This window comes from Macadamia integrifolia, chromosome 9 (genome assembly GCF_013358625.1).
Source record: "Macadamia integrifolia cultivar HAES 741 chromosome 9, SCU_Mint_v3, whole genome shotgun sequence".
In the NCBI taxonomy this organism is placed as follows: Eukaryota; Viridiplantae; Streptophyta; class Magnoliopsida; order Proteales; family Proteaceae; genus Macadamia; species Macadamia integrifolia.
The window spans coordinates 21,153,833-21,169,793 of NC_056565.1; the positions used below are offsets into that span (position 1 = coordinate 21,153,833).

The 15,961-nt window shown below is 39.6% G+C and overlaps 2 protein-coding genes across 4 annotated transcripts; both read right to left on the bottom strand.

Annotated features, from left to right (window-relative positions):
• Positions 1-1,511: 1,511 nt before the first annotated feature.
• Positions 1,512-5,845, bottom strand: LOC122089374 (putative E3 ubiquitin-protein ligase RF298). Of its 3 annotated transcripts, none has more exons than XM_042659048.1 (4): positions 5,687-5,845; positions 5,329-5,364; positions 2,827-5,011; positions 1,512-2,189 (listed from the first exon to the last, which is right to left on the bottom strand). In XM_042659048.1, the coding sequence occupies exons 3-4, from the start codon at positions 5,008-5,010 to the stop codon at positions 1,647-1,649; spliced, it is 2,727 nt and encodes a 908-aa protein (XP_042514982.1). In that variant the 5' UTR covers position 5,011; positions 5,329-5,364; positions 5,687-5,845; the 3' UTR covers positions 1,512-1,646. The 3 variants fall into 3 exon arrangements, with proteins under 3 accessions (XP_042514982.1, XP_042514983.1, XP_042514985.1); XM_042659049.1 differs by having other exon boundaries at positions 2,827-5,109; XM_042659051.1 differs by lacking the exon at positions 1,512-2,189 and adding an exon at positions 2,277-2,720.
• Positions 5,846-11,377: 5,532 nt separating this feature from the next.
• On the bottom strand, positions 11,378-15,656 carry LOC122089294 (putative E3 ubiquitin-protein ligase RF298). Its single transcript, XM_042658898.1, is given in 5 exon segments — positions 11,378-12,056; positions 12,707-14,421; positions 14,424-14,928; positions 15,088-15,124; positions 15,453-15,656. Coding segments are annotated over 3 exon segments (2,718 nt in total). The 5' UTR covers positions 14,884-14,928; positions 15,088-15,124; positions 15,453-15,656; the 3' UTR covers positions 11,378-11,513.
• Between the last annotated feature and the right edge of the window lie 305 nt (positions 15,657-15,961).

A 15,961-nucleotide genomic window follows, 5' to 3' on the forward strand; every position in this document is an offset into this window, starting at 1 on the left:
TAGTCAAAACATGGCCTTGCCCTAGCGGGTTTAAATTAGAGGCCTTTGAATCAGGCCCAGTGTAGGCCCATGGTCCAATAAATTCCGCCAAGATTGGCATTGGAGCCCAATAAATTGGCCCAAAATGAAAAAAAGACCGTTTGAGTGAGGAAACTCCTGATCATTCCAAGGCTCCATTTGACTGGGAGAGAAATGCTAAAATGTACTTCCACACACACACACACATATATATATATATATATATATATAAATCATCGTTGCAAAAGAAATGTAAACATCTCTTTTAAAAAAAAATATTTTCTTTTCCAATCCTTTCCTTTCCTCACTTCTCTTGCCTTTCCCCACTTCTCTTGCCTTTCCTCACTTCCCTTGCAAAGAGCATCGAGAATATAGGATGGTTTATGAGAGATGGAGGACTGGTTACAATGAGCATTAGCTTGACCTAATGGTGACAACTTCAACTCAAAGAGCCCTACACCCAAGAAAGGAGGTTGTGAGATCAAATCCTGTCGTATGCATGTGTCATGAATAGATAGATGAAGAAATGGTTACATGGTGACTGGAAGCTCCAAAATTAACAGGAGCTTTTCATTGTTTTTTTTTTGGTGGGGGAGGGGGGGATCCCAAGTTGATTGATTTCTCTCATCTTTCCCTTTTCCTTTTTTCTGTTTGGATTTTTTCTATTTTGTTGTGTATAAATCCATGTAGCCAACCCCATTAAATTAAGATAAGGCCAAGTGTTGTTGGTACAAAAATTAAAACCAGAAGAGGCACAAACAAGGAAGATGTTAAAAAAAAAAATCCAATTTGGGACCCTTGTAGGGGAAAAAATGATGCAATATGAGGTAAAAGTATATCAGTGTATATTAAAGGGTTTGGAGTAATTGTTGGAAAAAGTAAAAAGTACAAGAACATAGGCAAGGGCAAGGGCAAGGGCAAGGGCAAGGGCATGGATAAGCAGGATACATTAGAACAGAACCCTTTGGGAACAAGAATAACAGAATGGATTACATTGTAGTTAAAAGCAGTTGCAGGGGAAACATGAGAGATTTCACATCAGACTCAAGTGCTTCTATTTGAAGACACATGTATAGAGCAATATAGGTGACTCAAAAGGTATAAAACAGTTGGGCTCCGTAGCAGGAGCATTCCACAATTACTGTCAGGTTCAAACCTTCTTATTTCCAGCCTCACAAGGTGAGAGTGAGACAGCAACTGCGAAGGGGTGGACAAGTTTGACTCACCAGAAGAATCCCCCCTACAAAAGAAAGGATCAAACCTAGGACCCCCCCTCCCAACCCCCCCACCCCACCCACCACCCCCCCCCCCACACACACACACACACACGAGAGTTGATGTCCACTGAATCAAAAGGTCACTGGGGACTGGGAGAAACATCTATCCTAAAAATTTGAACTTTGGAATCCAAGCTGATAGTTTTCACAGCAAGGAATGATAAACATTTGCCTGGTTAAAACATATAGCACCCAAGAGAAAGAAGACACATAACATCAAGTAACAAACTCAAAATTTATAAGGGATCTTGACTGTCCGAACTCCATGATTCTGATGTATTACCCAATTCCAAGGGACCAAAAAGTCAATATTTTGATGACCCAAAACAGTATACCAATGTAGATGGAAAGCTAAGAGCGAGCATAGCGAACACAAATTCGCCGCTGGATGGGGGCCCTACAAGAAGGACAATCCTTCATACCCTGCTTCTCATGGAGCTCATTGCACTTGGTGCAAACAACCTGATGAGCACATGGGAGGAAAACCACAGACCTCTCTTCAGATAAGCACATGACACACTCCCGCTCACGTCGCAGGCTTCCAGTTCCCAAGTAATCCTGGAAATTAGCCATTGTATCCGAGATAGACGGGAACTGGATCCCTTTGAAGCCTGATGCACTTTTGTCATCTGTCAGACAGCTAGTGTACCTTACATCAATGCCCCTCCGTAGCGCAGCAATTTTTGAGGAGTCAGCTTTGAGTCTTAATTGAGAGATACTATTCTCAAGCCTCTGGATATCATCTTTATATTTCTGCAGATCATTTTCTGCTTTTTGTTTGATCATGTCTTCCTCCGCTTTCGCAGAGGCCTCATTTTGTTCTCTCTCTTTTCTTATGGAACCGGCCAATGTCAGAAATTCTTCCTTTGTGTTCTCTTCCTGTTTCCTTAGAGCCTGCATTTTTATTTTTATTTTTTAAATTTTTATTAGAAAGCACCAAGAAGAACTAGAAAATCTGATAAAGTTAACAAACCCAAGCGATGACCGGAAAGGAAAATATTAAGACAAGATTAAATGCATCTACAAAACACGGTAATTCAATGGAAACACCATGCAAATTTCCGAATTTGGGCAGGAAACATGTTCTACTCCTTCATAGATGAACAGAAATAAGTGTGCATTGGCAGATAAAAAATGACTTCTGATCACATACAAAATGTAAATGGCACATATGCGCATGGATGGGGAACCTTGTTCAAATCTAACTCAGGAATTATGCCGTTGTCCAACTCCAACTTGATTAAATGATCTTTACAGTGCCCTCTATAGAATTTTTTTAAGGACCAGTTCAATTTTTCAGAATTTTCTTGCAAACAAAAACAGTAACTTGTATTGTTATTAGGCTTATAGCATCCAATCACGTCAATGCATTGGCACAAGAAAGGCCCTGAGATAGTACCTAGTGGCTGGTCCCAACCACCCATCCTGCACATGTGCCATGTATAACATCATATGTCAATGGTAGATCAGCTTTTATTGTTCATTTATCTGGCCAACACATACCTTAGCCTTCCTCCTTGCACAAGCTTACCTCAAGTTGATCTTGCAAATCTTTAGCTTGTTCCAGTTCCTGATGCAGCTGAGCCAGTGTCCGCCTCTCTGTAACAAGCTCCTCCTGAAACAAGGCTTTCTGTCTCTCCCATGACTGGAACTTCTTCAGAGTCTTCTTCTCCCTTTTTGACACTTCCTGACAGCTTGCAGCCGACTCTGCAGCACGTACCTTAGCAGCTTCCATCTCATGCCTCAGATCAGTATTCTCCACTTCAAGCCTGCGAACGGTTGAATTAGCCCGCTCAACCTGGCCAGTAGCCTTACCCAATGCATACTCCATCTCAGAAAGCTTTTTCATGGTGTTATCCTCAAGTGTTTGCTTTTCTTTCTTCAGACGCACAACCTCTTCTTTCTCTTGCCTCAGGCTCTTTAGTTCATCTTTGTCTTTACTCAGTCGACGAGCAGCCTGCATAACCTTCTGATTGGTCCATTCAGTCCACTCATTGAGCAGGCTCTGCAGCTTCCTCACCCTGGGAACCAATTTCAGTATCATCTCATCCTTCTCATCTTGTGGGACCCACCTGCCCAGGGTCTTGTCATATGGAATCCCAAATAAGCTCTCATCAACATTACAACTGGGGGACTTTGAAGCAGTATTGCTTCCTGAAGACAGTGACAGAGAGAGCTCTGCGTTTGCTGTAGGCAATGTTGATGTGGTACTGGCTGAAGGCAATGCAGCTGGGGTATTGGCTGTGGATGATGAAGAGGGGGCATTATCCGCAGGCAATGTAGATGTAGTATTGGCAGTTTTAGGGTTAAAAGCTGATGGTGTAGAGGTTCCAGTATTTATAGAAAGGTTATGGTTTCCATCAGCTTGAGACTCATCAACTCCCACTGCCTTACCTTTCTTTGAGGAGGAAGTCTTCATATTTACACCACTACAATCAGGGATTGACTTCAGTTTCTTATCCAAAATCAAACCACCCAAACTAAGCTTTCCTGTTCTCAAAGCTCCCTTAGATCCATATGCACGATAGTTCTTCTCCAGGTGAAGTGATTTCTGTCGGAGAATCGACTCTCTCTTTGAAGTGTTTGAATGACCCTTTCTACCACCTGCTGGCTTTTCCTCTAGAGTAGAAGACTGGGACGTGGTCTGGACACGGTCTCCAGTAACATTGGATGATTTCTCTGCATTACCAGATTGGGAAAGTTGTCCTTCTTTCTCTGGACGTAGCCCTTCAAGAACAAGGGGATTGCCAGGATTGGGTAAATTTGGTATACCTGTCACAGTGGGTGTTTCAGATTGAGAAGTATGGTGACAAGAAAATTCAGGAGTTGGTTTATTAAGATTCGGAAGATTGATTTCAGAACCATTTGCCTCTAATTCCAATTGGGTAAGTGTAGAAACAGAAGAACTGCCCCCTGGAGCCTCATCACCACCAAAACTACTTAAAGGGTCTCCATCTATTGCACAAGCATGGGATACGTTCATGTCACAGATCAACAAGCACCACATTGCATCCCCAACACTAAAGAATGGCCTAACCTCCCTAAGCACACAAACCATCTCCGCCAAAATATACTTCTCTAGCTGCTGTAAGTCCTCAAAGAAGTTTTCCCTTGAGGAATCAACATCTTGGCCATTTCTCAAAAAGGCCAATGTATTATCCACAATGTTTGATACGGTGTCTTTACAACCATAACAAAGGCCAGACCTCAAAATAGCCTTTGTGGTAACCTCTTCACTGTACCCACATGCAGCAATCTTCTTAATGGCACTCTTGAAAATTGTATCCAAGTTTCTCAAAACGAGTTCTTCAAGCTGGCTTTCCGTAAGATCACTCCAGTCAGCTTCTTGGAACTCCTCTGAGTCTAGTTCCTCTCTAGGCTGACTGGGCCCTACCTCAGATGGTCCCAGGGTACCTGACAAGCTAAGGTCAGGTTTAAAACCATCGGCCTGGTCTTGGTTATGGCCGCATAGGTCACAGATACATTTGCCATGACTGGTGTTGTCTGCTGATTTCTCAGCAGAGAATTCATAACCATAACATTCTGAATGGGATGAAGTATGAAACTTGTTTGGGTCAATCAGAGGGGGATCAGCCCGAAATTTTCTCTTGTTCCTACTTCCTTTCTCTTGGACTGATAATGAAACAGGCAATTGAGCACTTGTGCTACTGGTACCACCACCACCACTACTACCCCTAGCCACCGTCGCTGCCATTCTGTAATCCACAAATACAAATTTCTTTGAGATCTTCACAGGACCTTAACAAACTTCTACTTATATATCCACAATGCAGTGCCAATATCCTAAAACCAGCTGGGGAGAAGGGAGAGGGGGATGGGAAGAAAAATGAAAAAGAATATCATCAAGAAATTCCAATTAAAAAAAAAAAAAAAAAAAAAAAAAGAATATCATCAAGAAATAAACAATAACTCAAGAATCAGAAAAAAAGAGCAGTATCAGGTAATCAAATAGTTAATATCGATAATCGACCACCGGAATCAACAAGAAAGGGAAAAAGTCGTCGAATCATACCACGAGGAACGGTAATAAAGGCAAATGCTCAGTTTCCTGCATCAAGAAACTCAAATTGATCAGAACGGATATAACCCAGAAATTGAAAACCAATAACCAATCTATGAACAATCCTGCAAAAGAAACGATTACACATGCAACACAAAAGACACCGAAAATAATCTATATCATACAAAAGCACGAGATGGATGACCAGATAAAATTTAACAGAATCTAACCCGGAACTTAGAAGAAGCAAAAAATGAACTCCATTAAATTTCACAAAATTTACTGAGAAAAATGATCTGTATCAGAAGATTAAATCAAATAATAATAATCAAACTGTATCTGTAATGAACATCGTTCAATCGAGACGTACCCAATGTCAGCTCTCGCTCAATCGATCGATGGAACTCAAGACTCTCAGTACAATATCATCAGAGAAACAGGAAATTACCCATTTTTTTCTCCTTTCTGTTCCCTTACTTATGGCATTGCATGAGTACTGGATGACTCTCTCTCGATATTTTTGGTTTAAGCCTTTGAGGGAAGGGAGGGATTTATTTAGGTGTTAACTAACAAAGTAACCATGGTTATCTACTTATAGATGCATGAGCCAACCATGGTTAAACAGCATGCATACACCTTATAGATGCATGAGCCAACCATGGTTAAACAGCATGCATACACCTTAGACTTGTATCTAATACTGGACCGGTTATTTTCTGCAGTGAGTGTCACGGAGCGGTGAACATCGGATGGTCGATAGCATTCAGGCATGTGCCCTGAGGTTGTCTCGGCCATCTGATGCTCACCACACCGCTACACACTGCAGAGGATATTTTCACCTAATACTCCTATCCTATTAGTATATTCATTTTTTCCATACTACTCATAATTTTTGAGAAAAAAAAAGACAATGGGGCAATATAATTATATAGATGCTCCCATATGTGCTCTCGTTGGCTCGTATGTTTGGCATTTCTTGCCCTAGACTGGTAGGTTTTTTTCGCCCTTATTATTTGATATTAGACAAAAGTTTCTTCGTCTAGCTCTAATGATAACTTATATTCGATAGTTTCAATTTTTACAAAAAAGATCTACGATCCCTTAATATCATTGATCGCTCCTAATAACAATTATCCAATCTAAATGCATTTCTTTAGACAAAGACTTTGTTTTTTCTTCTATTAGGATAGTAAGTATTTCTTAAAACATAGAAACTGCTAGTATGCTTGGAGAGGTTTTCTAAGTAGGCCACCTACTTTTTTGCCTCATGGAATCTTGATCGGGCAACGTTGACAGTTGGATATTGAGGGAGTGGTGTAGATTGGACATGTGTGAGTTTTCATTTTCAAATGCAATCACATACCCTCCCATATATGTCCACACATCTTTGTATTCATTAACCATCAAAAAAATTTTTTTTTAGTACCCCATTTTATAGTTCATAATTATGACACTTTTATTTTTGATAAGAACAAGAAAAAAGAAACTATATATAATGGTTATAAACAGCTAACATGGTTAGATAGGGCATTAGTGTTAGTAGTAGCATTTGCGCCCAAAATTTCTTTAACTAAGGTTTCAAAATAAATAACCTAATTAGTTTCAGGGACACATCTATAAGTGATGTGTTGCAACGATTTATATACAGACAAAAAGATTGGAGCCACACTCAGGGGCCAGCAAAAAGTGTCCAAATTAAACGAAAGTTGTTTGAGCAGTTCCGAGTTTGTCTAGATCTCCTTTATAACCCATCCTCTCTTTTGTGCATGTTGTGCTCCAGTAAGAACAGCCCTGACACATCCTTCAATATGGTTTCCTGTCAACAAATAATCAGTTATTAGTAGTTGAATTTTCCCTTCTATGAAAATAACTATAGCCCAGGCTGTAATGTTTTTAGTGGTGTCAGTGATGATGCCACATACCAAGATTGCATACATGAGAGGATTGTTACTTATACAAATGGTAATTTCGACACTTAGCCATCTCATATTATGTTTGACATGTAAGGAAGGACACATAAGGTCTATCTGTGCAAATAAAGTATATTCATATCTGACTTGCCATGTGGAATCAAGGTCTACCGAAAAAATCTATTTTGACCATAGTTAGGTTAAACGTGTTTTAAATGGCCTATTTTTTCCATTTTCTGAATTTATCTTAATGATACGAGGGGGAAATACCAAAAAAGACAGCAAACTTTTTCAAAAGTGTTTGCCTTTTTTTTTTTTTAAATGCATAATGGGACCTTTATAATACTTAAATTTTGTTCTGTTAAAAAAGTTAATATTGTACATGTTTATGCCCACACATCAAATATTAATATTTAATTAATAAAACATGAGTTGGTTTCACAATTTATATGCGTACATACATTGTCTTCTTTTCGGTCTACTATTTTTCAAATATAAACATTTAAACATATACTATCTATTTTTGGTTTTTATATGTTCTCAAGATGTTTTGATTATAATTTTTTTTTTTTATCTTGTTTGGATTTTGAACCATTTTAAACACATCGTACCAAGCATAAATTTTTTTACCCAACCCCATTTTACTAAGTAGATCGAAATCGATCCACCTACAAATATTTCTACTTTAAAATTATATGAGTTATCATTATAAAGAAGAGGTGTGATGTTAGATGCATGGATCAAAAGGTCATGTATAAAAGTTGGTAGAAAATATAAGAATGGGAGCCATATGGGTCTTCTTCATTAAGAGGATATACTCCTATATGCTTAGATTCTGTGAAAAAAATTTAGAGTTTCTTGGACCGAATTTCTTCCACCACAATGAACAGAGAATTTCTTCATCCACCCCCATATGCTCCTTTGATTGGATTGGAGAAGGATATTTTGTACCATGAACAGTTAGGGATAGAAGTGAATGTGAACCCATAGTCCAATTCTAGCATCACATCATCAATGGTGAAGAGATTTTCTATTCACCCTAGAAAGAAAATACTCTCATAATTCTTTCTTTCCCTTTTTTTTTTTTCATTATTATTATTATTTTTTCAAAATCTTTAGTCCAGGCCACAATGGTGATGTTAATAAGGGTTAGCATAATTTCGTTTATTGGGTACATAAAAATATGACAGTGTTGGGGATGAGTTCTAGCTCACTAGTAGGCAGTTAGCAGTTGAACTCTAGTGTAAGTCTAGGGATGGTTTCTCGATCAACCCTCCTACCTAGCCCTCACCTTCTTCAAAAATAGTAACAAGTAGTAGTATTGCAATAAATGTGGCACAATGGGTCCCCCCATTGCTGATTTCTCGTGGTTCCCTTGTCTACCCCCTGTGGGTCTCTATGAGGCCCCTCAATGAGTCTAGCCTGGCCTAGTAGCCTTGAACTAGTGCCTAAAAAAAATTATAATATCAAAAGAACAAAAAAATGTAAATAAATAAAATTATCATGCGGGGCAGAGGCCAAAACCGTCATTTTCACTTCAAAAATTTTCATTGTGTTAATTTCTAGTAAACCCTAGACCAAAACATTTAGCTTAGGTTAACTTTAGACTATTGTAGCCAGGTCTTTGGATCGAGGGAAATGCTAACCTGATGCTATTGTGATTCATAAAATAGCATTGCCCTTAGTAGGGGTGTTAATTAGTGGGCAAGCCTATGGCACAACAGTTTCGTTACACTATTGCAACATGTTGGTCACAAGTTCCAACCTTGGAAACAACTTCTCATGTGAAGCAGGGAGTAAAACTACGTACATTTACCCTTCCTAGATCCTACAGTAGTGGGAATCTCATGCACTGGATTGTTCTTTGTTAGTGGTGTCAATTGGTTGTGCTGAAAAACCAATCTTTGGTCTAAATTGGGTCAAACCTAAGCCAGACCGATAAGAAAAGGCCGGGGTGTTTGTATCGAGTTGAGTTAACTATCTGTCATCAGTTTGTTATTCGTTTTCTGTTCCATAAAGTCAAGACATGGCATCGGCCCATCCGGTTTAATTTAAAGGCCTCTGAATCAGGCCCAGTGTAGCCCCATGGTCCAATAAATAGAGCCCAAATTGGGCATTAGAGCCTAATAAGCTGGCCCAAAAAGAAAAGGAAGATTTAAGTGAGGAAAATTCTTTGGAGAGAAAGTAAAGTTATCTGTCAATCCAAGGCTCCTTTTGGTTTAGAAGAGACATGCAAATATTTTTCCTAGGGAAGAAATATTTTTCCTAGGAAGTGAAATATATTACAATGGAAATGACTTTTAATGTTTGAATGCAAGGAAGTCTCTGGAATTCAATATATATCCATCACTCAAAACTGTTTTGAGTTTGAACTTTGGACCACTTCTTTTTGCATATCTGACTTAACAAGCTGTTGTCCCATCTTGTCCCCATCTTCCTTGCATTGACAGGTTCTCATTAGTCATCTTTGCCATCCATTAAGACCTTGTCTTTGCTACTGCTTTTCAACTTGACTATGTGGTAGTCTCTATCCTCCTATGAAACTTTCCTCATCCACCCAACATAGATGATAAAAAAGAAAAATTATAATTTTGTTTGGTTTGCATTTTCGGCATGGATTCTAACTCTAGATCACATTCTAAAACCCATTAGTATCTATTTTCTTGCTTTAGAATATGTTCTAGATCCATATCTATTCTAGGAATGCAAACCAAACATAGCCTATGAATATAGGGAGAAAGGGTTACACTTTGGAATCCATTTGTGGGTTCTAGTAACAATCCATAGTGGAGAAACCCCATCAGACCAAGTGCAGGCATAAGCCAGGAGGAGGAGGAGGAGGAGGAGCTGAAGGAACTTTGGAACTTTAAATGAGCAGCTAAGGTCATAAAATTCTTGAGACAAAAACTAAAACCAGAAGTGCCACCCATAAGGAAGATACAAAAACCAATTTGGACCCTCGAAAGAAAAAAAGATGCAGCAAGTGTAAAAGTACATAAAGGGCTTGGAATCATTTTGGAAAAGAGGAAAAAGGACAACAATAACATAGGCAAGGGCAAATATAATCAAGATACGTTGGAGCTGCAACTTTTTTTTTTTTTGGTAAGCAAGATTTTTTTTTTGGTTAGCAAGAGACTATTCATTAAAACATGTTGAGCTCAAGGACCCAGAATTACAAGCAGACTAAATACAACAAGTGGAGAGTGGCCACTCTATTCAACACGTAGCGGATAAGGCCTTCCTTGCCAGAGAATCGGCTAATAATTGCTGTCTCTGGAAACATATTTAAAAGTGCAGTGGAGGAAGAAGGTTGACAAGTGGAACTGCACCCTTTGGCAACAAGAATAAATGAATAGTTTAGATTCTGGTTAAAAGCAGTAGCACTTACAGGGAAACATGAGAGGTTTCACACCAGACTAAGTGCTGCTATTGAAGCTGCTGCACTTACCAACACAAATCATCCCAGAGTTTGAAGTACTATGCACAATCTGCATAAAGAAACATATCAACTTCAAGAATAGATGGATGGAGAAACAGATAGCAATTATCTGAACTGTCCAATCCTCTGCACTTGCAAATCTATCAAGCACAAAACTTGTTCTGAGCCAATGCCCCAACACAACCACCACCCCCCACCACCCACCCCCCCCCAAAAAAAAAAAAAAAAAAAAAACATAAATAAATAAAAATTATAATTTATTACAAAAGGGCCCAATGCACTTTAAACAGCTGAATATATTTCTTTTCCATTCCCACTAGATTAGAAATTGACCCAGTAGGTACAAAACAGTTGGGCTCAGCAGAAGGAGCAATCCACGATTACTGACAGGTTCACACCTACTTATTTCCACCCTCAATAGGTGAGAGTGAGACGGCAACTCATGAGAAGGGGTGGACAGGTTGGACACCAGAAATTCATCCCCTTACAACTGAAAGGTTCAAACCAGAGAACCCCACCCCCCCACAAAAAAAAAAAAAAAAAAACATGAGAGTTGATGGCTTCTGAGAATCAAAAAGTCAGTGGGGACTGGGAGACACACATATTCTAACAATTTGGACTTTGGAATCCAAGCTGAAGTATTTACTGCAAGGAATGATGGACTTTTACCTGGTTAAAAAATATAGCACCCAAGAGTGAGAACCACGCAACATCAATTAACAAACTCACAATTGATAAGGGAACTAGACTGTCTGAATTCAATGATTCTGATGTATTACTCAATTCCAAGGGACCAAAAAAGTCATTATTTTGATGACCCAAAACAGTATACCAATGCAGATGGAAAGCTAAGGGCGGGCATAGCGAACACAAATACGCCGCTGGATGGGGGTCCTACAAGAAGGACAATCCTTCATTCCCTGCTTCTCATGGAGCTCATTGCACTTGGTGCAGACAACCTGATGAGCACATGGGAGGAAAACCACAGACATCTCTTCAGATAAGCACATGACACACTCCCGCTCACGTTTCAGGGTTCCAGTACCCAAGTAATCCTGGAAATTAGCCATTGAATCAGAGATAGACGGGGACTGGATCTCTTTGAAGCCCGATGCACTTTTTCCATCTGTCAGACAGCTAGTGTAGCTTCCATCAATGCCCCTCCGTAGCGCAGCAATTTTTGAGGAGTCAGTTTTCAGTCTTAATTGAGAGAGATCATTCTCAAGCTTCTGGATATCATCTTTATATTTTTGAAGATCATTTTCCGCTTTTTGTCTGATCATGTCTTCCTCCACTTTTGCAGAGGCCTCAGCTTGTTCTCTTTCTTTTCTTAAGGAACTGACCAATGTCAGAAACTCTTCCTTTGCTTTCTCTTCCTGCTTCCTTCTAGCCTGAAATGTTTTTTTTTTTTTTTTTTTTTAAGTTTCTTGTTAGAAAGCAACAAAATGAACTAGAGAATCCGATTAAAGTTAACAAACCCAAGCAATAGCTGGAAAGGGAAATGTTATGGCAAGATTAAATCCATCTACAAAGCATGGTAATTCAATGGAAACAACATGCAAATTGCCGAATCTGATCAAGAGACATTTTCTACTCAATTATAGATGAACAGAAAATAAAGTATGCATTGGCAGATAAAAAAAAAAAATGCTTTCTGATCGCATATAAAATGTAAATGGCACATATGTGCATGCATGGGATGCCATTTTTCATGTCCAGCTCAGGAATTATGCCAATGTCCAACTCCAACCTGATTGAATGATCTTTACAGTGCCTTTCACAGATTTTTTTTTTTCCAAACCATTTCAATTTTAAACTTTTTCTGGCAAACAAAAACAGTAACTTGTATTGTTATAGCATCCAATCACGTCAATTCATTGGCACAAGAAAGAGCCTGAGATAGCACCACCAAGTGGCTGATCCCAACCACCCATGCTGCACATATGCCATGTATAACATCATATGTCAACAGTAGATCAGCTTTTATTTTCCATTTATCTGGCCAACACATACCTTAGCCTTCCTCCTTGCACAAGCTTACCTCAAGTTGATCTTGCAAATCTTTAGCTTGTTCCAGTTCCTGATGCAGCTGAGCCAGTGTCCGCCTCTCTGTAACAAGCTCCTCCTGAAACAAGGCTTTCTGTCTCTCCCATGACTGGAACTTCTTCAGCGTCTTCTTCTCCCTTTTTGACACTTCCTGACAGCTTGCAGCCGACTCTGCAGCACGTACCTTAGCAGCTTCCATCTCATGCCTCAGCTCAGCATTCTCCACTTCAAGCCTGCGAACAGCTGAATTAGCCCGCTCCACCTGGCCAGTAGCTTTACCCAATGCATACTCCATCTCAGACAGCTTCTTCATGGTATTATCCTCAAGTGTTTGGTTTTCTTTCTTGAGACGCACAACCTCTTCTTTCTCTTGCCTCAGGCTCTTAAGTTCATCTTTGTCTTTACTCAGCCGACGAGCAGCTTGCATAACCTTCTGATTGGCCCATTCAGTCCACTCATGGAGCTGGCTCTGCAGCTTCCTCACCCGGGGAACCAATTTCAGTATCATCTCATCCTTCTCATCTTGTGGTACCCACCTGCCCAGGGTCTTGTCATAAGGAATCCCATATAAGCTCCCATCAACATTGAAACTGGGGGAATTTGGAGCAGTATTGCTTCCTGAAAACAATGAAAGAGGGAGCTCTGTGTTTGCTGTAGGCAATGTTGTTGTGGTTTTGGCTGAAGGCAACACAGCTGGGGTATTGGCTGCTGAAAATGAAGTCGGGGCATTATCTGTAGGCAATGTAGATGTAGTATTGGCAGTTTTCGGATTAAAAACAGATGGTGTAGACGTTCCAGCATTTATGGAAAGATTATGATTTCCATCAGCTTGAGACTCATCAACTCCCACTGCATTACTTGTCTTTGAGGAGGAAGTTTTCAGATTTACACCACTAGAATCAGGGACTGACTTCAGTTTCTTATCCAAAATCAAACCTCCCAAACTACTGAGCTTCCCTGTTCTCAGAGCCCCCTTAGACCCATATGCACGATAGTTTTTCTCCAGGTGAAGTGATTTCTGTCGAAGAATTGAATCTCTCTTTGAAATGTTTGAATGACCCTTTCTACCACCTGCTGGCTTTTCCTCCAAAGTAGAAGACTGGGATGCAGTTTGGACACATTCTCCAGTAACACTGGAGGATTTTTCCATATTACCAGATTGGGAATTTTGGCCTTCTTTCTCTGGGTGTTGCCCTTCAAGAACAAGAGGATTTCGGGGATTAGGTAAATTTGGTATACCTGTCACAGTGAGTGTTTCAGATTGAGATGTAGGGGGGCAAGCAAATTCAGAAGTTGGTTTGTTTATGTTCGGAAGAGTGACTTCAGAACCGATTGCCTCTGATTCCAATTGGGTAAGTGTAGAAACAGAGGAACTGCCCCTGGGAGCCTCATCACCACCAAAACTACTTAAAGGATCACCATCTATTGCACAAGCGTGGGATACATTCATGTCACAGATCAACAAGCACCACATTGCATCCCCAACACTAAAGAATGGTCTAACCTCCCTGAGCACACAAACCATCTCAGCCAAAATATACTTCTCCAGCTGCTGTAAGTCGAAAAAGTTTTCCCTTGAGGAGTCAATATCTTGGCCAGTTCTCAAAAAGTTCAGTGTATTATCGACAATGTTTGATACGGTGTCCTTACAACCATAACAAAGACCAGACCTCAAAACAGCCTTTGTGGTAACCTCTTCACTGTACCCACAGCAGCAATCTTCTTGATGGCATTCTTGAAAATTGTATCCAAATTGCTCAAAACAAGTTCTTCAAGCTGGCTTTCCGTAAGATCATTCCAGTCAGCTTCTAGGAACTCCTCTAAGTCTAGTTCCTCTCTAGGCCGACTGGTCCCAATCTCAGATGGCCCAGGGATACCTGACAAGCTAAGGTCAGGTTTTAAAGCATTGGTCTGGTCTTGCTTATGGCCGCATAGGTCACAGATACATTTGCCATGACGGGGGTTATTTACTGATTTCTCAGCAGAAAATTCATAACCAGGGCATTCTGAATTAGACGAAGAATGAAGCTTGTTTGGGTCAATCAGAGGTGGATCAGCCCGAAATTTTCTCTTGTTCCTACTTCCTTTCTCTTGGACTGATAACGAAACAGACAATTGAGCACTTGTGCTACTGGTTCCACCACTGCTACCCCTAGCCACCGTCGCTGCCATTCTGTAATGGACAATAACAAAATTTCTTCTAGATCTTCACAGGACCTTAGAGATGGTGAGGGGAAGAAAAATGAAAAATAGAAACCATTCAGAAATAAAGAATAAACTGAAGAATCAGGAAAACTGCAGTATCAGGTAATTAAACCATTAAAACCAATAATCGAACATCGGAATCAACGAGAAGGGAAAGTCATCGAACCATACCTTGGGGAACGACAATAAAGAGAAAAAAATCAGTTTCCTGCATCAAGATACTCAAATTGATCAGAACGGAATTAACCCAGAAATTGAAAACCAATAACCAATCCATGAACAATTCTTCAAAAGAAACGATTAAAATTCGTACATGCAACACACTAGACATCGAAAAAATAATCTATCGTACGAAATCACGCGATCGATGATGGAATTAATTTAACAGAAATCTGACCAGAAACGGGGAAGAAGAAGAAGAAGAAGAAAATTAAAATAAAGAATCAGTTTCATACTGAAAAATGATCCGAAGCAGAAGATTAAAAAAAAATTAATAAAACTGTATCTGTTTTGAACATCGATCAATCGAGACGTACCCAATCTCAGCTTTCGCTCAATCGATCGACGAACTCAGACTCTCAGTCCAATATCATCAAAGAAAAGAGAAAATAATCGAATTTTTTTCCCCCATTTTCTCCTTTCTGTTCCCCTTACTAGAGCATTGCATGAGCCATGACTGACGACTCTCTCTCTCTTTCTCAATATGTTTGGGCTAAGCCTTTGGGATTTTTTTTTTTTAGTAAAGAAGCCTTTGGTTTAAGGAAGGGGGAATTTATATAGGTGTTAACTAACTAGTAACCATGGTTAGCTACTTATAAATGAATGAGCTAACCATGGTTAAACTACATGCATTCTTCCTAACAACTCAACTCCCAAAACCCAAGAGAAAAAAAATATTCCATATTAATGATTCATTTTATGATGGAAGAGAGATTACAATGAAAATCTCTGAACGTCAAAACTTGTAGTAAGAACTCTCGTCTAATAACCCTAATACGAAGATATCAATTTCTCTTGTTTCTTTTTCATTTACACATTAATACTT